Below are 6,652 nucleotides of genomic sequence, written 5' to 3'. Positions count from 1 at the left end.
GAATGTACTGTTCACGGGAGCAAAAGAGCCTGGGCACCATTATTAATTATCGCAGAAATGAGATCAACTCATTCCATATAGCACTGTTGTGGGATCCAGACTTTTGAGGCCTGAATTTGCGATTTTCTCGCGTGTACCTAGCAGAGCATGTATGGAGATAATAAATTAGCACATGTTGGTTTACAGAATCATGCAGGTCGTTCATATGTTCCTAGAATAAGTCAAAGGATCAATATGCAAATAAATGGATCCTTAAGTCAAAAAAAAAAATTATCGGTACGCTTCCTCTTTGGCATGTCAAGAATCAATGCAATGTGAAATTAGAAATCAAATAATATTGACAAGTTCAAGCAGACATGCAGGTAAGGCCCGAAATAAAATGGTACCTCCTGAAGTTCAAGGACATATATAATCAAAACAATACATGCCTAAAGACCATAGAGTTCTGATGATAATTGATCTGCATGGCGATCAGGACGACATGATCCACAGAATACAGTTAAAACATGCTGCCACAATCAAAAAGTTGCAAGGAGCATATACTACAGGAAAGAGGCAAGCAAGCTATCATCAGTCCATAGTATTTCTGATTCTCATCAAAGATCAGACAACGAATTTAACACAAAGTCTGCAATGTAAGTACCACCAAAATCAGGTACCAAAAGAAGCAAATACAGATATTAAGCTATGTTGCGGATCTGCACCGCTGAGAAAGGGTCATCAAAGGAGTAATCCGTCCCTCTCTTGAAGCTCCAGGGGCTACCTCCTTCAGGACCTGTGCTCCCGAGAAGCACCATTTCGCAGGACCTGCTGGCCATGTTGTTAGAAGCTTCCTGCGCTTGAAAATAAGCATTGTTCTTGTCACCATTTACAATTTTACGATCTCTGGAGCGCTGCTAGAAAGCAGTTTCCTCTTTACTCCAAATACCATTAAGCTCATTTTTAATCTCCTCCATCCTATGCCTATCCACGTCATTGATTTGATTTCTCTCCGAAAAGACATCAAGAATATCAAATTCGAGCAGAAGCTCTCTCTTCTTCTTCTTAATACCTGCCTCTATGTTAATGCTCCAGCCTTTAACTTTCTTCCTAAATAATCTGCTTTTATTCATCCAATTATCCATGGCCGTATTGCCAGATACCGGGGTGTTCCAGATTTTGCGTACTAAATCTTTGAAATCAGGTTGGTCAAGCCACCATTTTTCAAACTGGAATATCTTGGGGGAGGTAATCCTCCGAGCACCAGTGTCAATAAGTAGAGGGGCATGATCACTCCCAACACGTGGGAGAGCTGTCACAACAGACAAAGGAAATTTGGTATCCCACGATCCCGAAGAAAAAACCCTATCTATAGTAGCAAAAATAGGATTATTCTGGTTATTACTCCAAGTAAATTTCCTATTGGCGCTCTTGATCTTCATAAGGGACCATTTATTGATCCAATCATTAAACAAGTAGGAAAACTGGTTATTAATAACCCCATTATTTTTATCGTCAGCCGATCTGACCAAGCTGAAATCCCCTCCCAACAAAACTGGATAAGTGAGGCTATCCACAGTATTATGGAGCTCAACAATGAACTCGAGCTTCTTATCATTGTAAGCAGTGCCATAAATAGCCGCTAAATGCCAAACAAAACCATCACATTTATTCTTAACCATAGCCACAATATAAAACTATTTATTAATAAAGCCTATCACATCAAATAAATCACTTTTAAGACCCACAAGGATCCCCCCAGCAGTATTCACAGCCGGCAAAAAATGCCAAACAAATTCCTCCTTACCAAAAATATATCTAAGTACATAGTTATCAATGTTTTCTTTCTTGGTTTCAAAGAAACACACAAAATCCAGACGATTATTATTAACAAAGTCACCTAGGCACTGATTTTTCCCAGTTTGGCCCATTCCCCGAATATTCCAAAAGGCCCCTATCATTTAATCTTAAAATGATGCGACAAGCCACAAGGCTTTTTTGTGTTCAGGACATGGCTTTCCATTAATGGTCCAGCAGTGCCATCTGAGCCATTAATGCGAAGGTCACTGTTATTAGATTCGACCTCATCGACCCCTGTTTCTAAATCAAGATTCTCAGGGAGAACAATCTCCGGATTATCATCAGCAAATTTAAGGCAACGATTTTTCTCCTCATCTATCATATCCCTGACAATATCTACTTGTTCTTCAATGTTACTACCAATGTATAAATCAACTCTCCTAGTGTTAGAAACCAGAATATCAGGGTCAAGGACAGCAAACGATTTACCTTTGAAGGTAGTAGGGATTTCCAGATTCTTCCTCTTCATGTACGCAGCTGCTTTGTCCATGATCTTAACATCTCCATGACGCCTAGTTGTTGGTTTGTTTGCGAGAACTGGTCCCCAGACCGGAGATTTTTTGACACTTGGTTTCTTCTTCTGCACTGATTCCACACTTTCCAGCAGAGATTTTTTGACATATCCCATTGCCAAAGCCAAATCATCAGGTAAACACTGCATTTCATCCACTAGTTCTTCCTCCTCTTCATCAATCTCAGCCATTTCAAACTTGCTTAGTTGTGCAGAGCAATATTCCATATGTGCTGACAAGGGATCAGGTCTTCCAGAAGAAAAGGTTTTTGCAGGAGTGGATTCTCCATTCTCTGTCTCTTTCTTCTTCTCAGGAGTTTTGCTCCTAATTTCTTCCACAAAATCCTCATGAATTGTGTCCAGCATGTTGGGAGGGTGAAAATCCACTGCAGAATCAGATCTCTGTGGGTTTGACTGACTAGAGCTTGCAGCCAAATTATTCTTGGAAGGGAAATTAGCCTTGTCCAGCTCATCAATAGGTTCCCCCATGTCTTCTTCTTGATTTTTATCCTTGCTAGTCATGTCTTCATTATTGTCTTCTTCCTCTTTCTCCATATTGTCAACATCTGGGTCTAAATCATCTCCATCAGAGTCCTCCCCCAGTTGCTCAAAACCCTCCACAGTGAAGAACAGAATGTATAGCTTCGTTTTCATTTCCACTAACCTCTCAAAAGGAATTTTCCTGGGATCTCTACAAGCCACCTTAACTCTTATATTCTCATAGAAACTCTTGAATATACCATTCCAGTCCATATCTACTAGGATCCCAAAACAAGCTGTAATCTGGGCAAACACCTTCCATGCACACCACTTTGGAGGAATCCCTTCAATTTGAACCCAGGCCTCAGTAAGTCCTCCAAATTCATCCAACATCCCCACCCATTCACATATCTTAACAGAAACACCATCAATTGGGAGCTCAAATGCAGGAAACTCAATCAGATCTTCCACATTCTTCCAAGGTGGAAATCTCAGCAAGAATTTCTTCTCTCCCAAGTCCCTAATCTGCCAAGGCCATTCTTTATTTTTACAGAAAATCCCTTGAGCTGGATCAGCAACTCCGAGGCAGAAACCTCACCCTTAACGACTTTGAGAACTGCACAATTCTTGTAGTTAAGCCAACTTAGTTCAGATGCAGTAGGAACATCAATGTGGTAAAAACCAAGACCAGCCGCTGCGCTACCAAAGTATGTCGCTGTAGGATGTGGTTTCGCCCAGGCAGCACAGTTATTGACATTATGGCCTCCCGCGCAAATAAAGCATTTCTTCGGTTCAATGCAGTTCCCTACATAATGCCCCGGCCAACTACAATTAAAGCAGGTCATGTCCTTGTACCTTGGATCCAGCGCTTGAACTGTAGCAGCAGGGGGAGGAGGTGGAGCTGGGACTGTTGCATCGGCTACTTGCTGTTGCTGGATCCCCCGCATCGCCTGTTTGGGGGGCTGCTCCCTTGCTTGACAGCGCCTGCCACCGTAGCCGCACCTCCGACAGGCGGGGCCGCAACCTTCCCATCCTGAAGCGCAGGCTTCTTCCCTGGTGGCGGCCGGCGTTGCCGTTGCCCTCCTTGCCCCCGCTCCATCCCTCCCTTGACCACCTCGACAAACGATTTAGGAAAACCTAGCTTTTCGGTGGAAATTTTGAAGATAGTAGGAGTCGGATCGAATCTGCTCACCGCCCTAATCGGGAAACAATCTTGTGCTGAGAAATTTCTATCCCTAAACAGATCTTTCCTAACCCAAAACAATTTGGGAATTGCAAAGCTAGGGTTTGGTGGCGCCTGCTTCTCAATATGTAGGCGCTGGCAGCGACTGGGAGAGGGAACCACCCATAGCTGACCATAGAAATCCGCCACTTCCTCCCCGTCCCCGCTTACAGAAGCAGGAAGCGTATTTTTACGACCCGTTTTCTTCCCAACCACACGACCCGAAATCAACGGCGGTGGTTCAGTGATCGGCCCCGTTTGTGGGACCACCGGATTCGAAACCAAACTCGCCCCTCCCGCAAAAGCGAGCTCGTCGGCGGCGGCCTAGCTCACCGGAACCGCAGATTCACAAGAATCTCTCACTGATTCAGGAAAAATAGGAGTGGATACACATAAATTCTCACAAGGGACAACCCTATTTTCCTTAACATTCAATTCAACACCCAACTCACAACCAGATCCCGAACGAGCATGAGAATTGGGTCTGAATTTCCTCACCTTATCAGTGAGATGTGGGATCTCCCCGCGGTCGCCCGGCCATGGTGGAAGGTTGAGGAAGTGCGCCTCGCTCCTTCCACGCCGCGCCCGCAGGTTGGAGAGGCCCTGCGGGGCGAGCACGCCAGCTCCCCACGAGTCAGGGGACCCGCGGCAGGACGGTCCCCGGCGGCAGGTACTCCGGGGGGATGTTGGCGATCTGCACCACCGACGGCGGCCGGATGTTGAGGCGCGACGGATTCCTTGTCCTGAATCTCGCCCACTTCGCCGCCTGCCTCGGATTCGTTGACTCCGCTCCTGGATGGCCCAGAAGATGAGCTCGTAGTCCATCCCTCCATCGTTGCCGGTGAACCGCGCGCGTTCCTCGAACATCGCGTGCTGGATGACCTCGATGAGGATCGCCATAGGATCATATCACTTTCGGTCCATCCTCCCCATAGGACGGCCTGACCTCCTCCTTGTCGGTAGCCCCCTTCTTGTGCAGCTTGAGCCACCGACGCTCCTTGGCGACGTGCAAACCGATTGGAAGTGTAAGCGGGTGTGTGGGGGTAGTTGCAGTGCGGGCGATCGAGGGGGTTTGGGTGGCACTGGAATGGATGCGGTGTGAGCGAGGGAGAAGGAGATATTTTTTTTCCAGTAAACATGCCTCGGCCTCGGCCAAGTAAATATAAGTGGTGGCCGACGCGAGTAAGAAAAGTTCAGTCGGGGATCACTAGGTCGGTTTAACCCCTTAAAACCAATTTTTTACTCCTATAATCGGTTTTGAGGGAGCAGGAGGTCATCGCGGCGGACAGGAGCTCCGGTGAGCCGGCAGTGGTCGGGCAGGCGGAGTAGGAGGACGCGCGCGGACGGAGACGAAATGACCGTGCCCGACGCTGCCGATGTGCTCCAGGTCAGGTCAGGTCAGGTAGTAGTCGAGCTCGAGAGGGGCCCGCAGTAGCGTGCGACAGATCGTGTCGTAGTAGGCTGAGACGCCGAACCTGTCGCCGGCGTGCCCAACGAGCAGAGGAGAGGGGAAATGTCACCGCGCGCGACGGGCGGGCTGACACGGTGCGTGGGTAGAGCGTCACGGCACGTGTGTAGCCAGTGTGCTGGGATGGGGTTGGCAACCTCCTCACCTCACCTCACCTCACCTCACGCACGAGAGACAAGGCAGCAGCGGTGTCGAGACGAGACGCCGGGGTAGGGTATAGGGTAGGTGGATAGGCTTTCTCCGGCCGGCCGGCGATGGGCGGTTGTAGCTAGCTAGCCTGCGGTGGTGACAAGGCAAGGCGTGCATGGGTGAGGAGCACTCGAGTGCATGCAAGACCAGCATGCAGGCATGATGTCAGCGCCAGACCTAGGGTGGGTGGGGCGTGGCCCAGTCGCAGAGAGGAGCGGCGCATGGACGGCCTGAGATAGGTCCGAGGCTCATTAAAATCGGCTGGCTTTGTGGAGCGCGGGGATCGAGCGCGCCATCACAGGATGCGTCTCGTGTGTCACTCTCCTCATGTGTCTATCCAGTATGAGTCCACAGGCAAGCAAGATGGAGAAAGGTGTGTGCGTGTCGTCTCGAGCTGAGCCCGCGCCGGCGTCGCGCGCACCACCACCCGCAGGCCGCAGCACGGCAGCAGTCAGCGGTAATGCGGTATGGCCGGCCGGCCGGGTCGCACGCCACGCCACGGGCAGCAGCTAGCGAGGCGAGGAATGGGGGACAAGACAGGTCGGGATGGGATGGGATGGGACGGGGACGAAATCACTATTCTGACTCTTTGAACGAACTTTGTCACAAAATGAACTCGACGTGAAAGTATTTCACGATCTGACCCTTTTAGCAACGCCATAGCCCGCGGCGTTTCTGCTCAAAGAAGAAACGCCGAGATAGCTAGCGTTTCTGATCAAAGAAGAAACGCCGAGGTAGCTAGCGTTGCGGACCAGGTAAGAAACGTCGAAGGCGCTAGCGTTTCTGGTCATCATAGAAACGCCAAAGAACCATGGCGTTGCTGCCCTTTTTCATGTGCATGTGAAACCTGGATGAACAACCTAATTAATAAGGCTAATTAATTATGACCAAAGTGGGCAGCAACGCCATGGTCGTTCGTGTTTCCATGATGGGCTGCAACGCC

At 48.7% G+C, this 6,652-nt stretch overlaps 1 protein-coding gene across 1 annotated transcript; it reads right to left on the bottom strand.

Moving 5' to 3' along the window:
* Positions 1-1,936: 1,936 nt before the first annotated feature.
* LOC147987379 (uncharacterized) lies at positions 1,937-3,699 on the bottom strand. The gene has a single exon (XM_087542363.1). The coding sequence runs from the start codon at positions 3,221-3,223 to the stop codon at positions 1,937-1,939; it is 1,287 nt and encodes a 428-aa protein (XP_087398489.1). The 5' UTR covers positions 3,224-3,699.
* Between the last annotated feature and the right edge of the window lie 2,953 nt (positions 3,700-6,652).

Source organism: Triticum urartu, chromosome 2A, assembly GCF_056163025.1.
Source record: "Triticum urartu cultivar PI428250 chromosome 2A, HENAU_Tu73, whole genome shotgun sequence".
NCBI lineage: Eukaryota > Viridiplantae > Streptophyta > Magnoliopsida > Poales > Poaceae > Triticum > Triticum urartu.
Note: the sequence above shows the minus strand (reverse complement) of the source record. Positions and strands in the feature narration are given on the sequence as shown.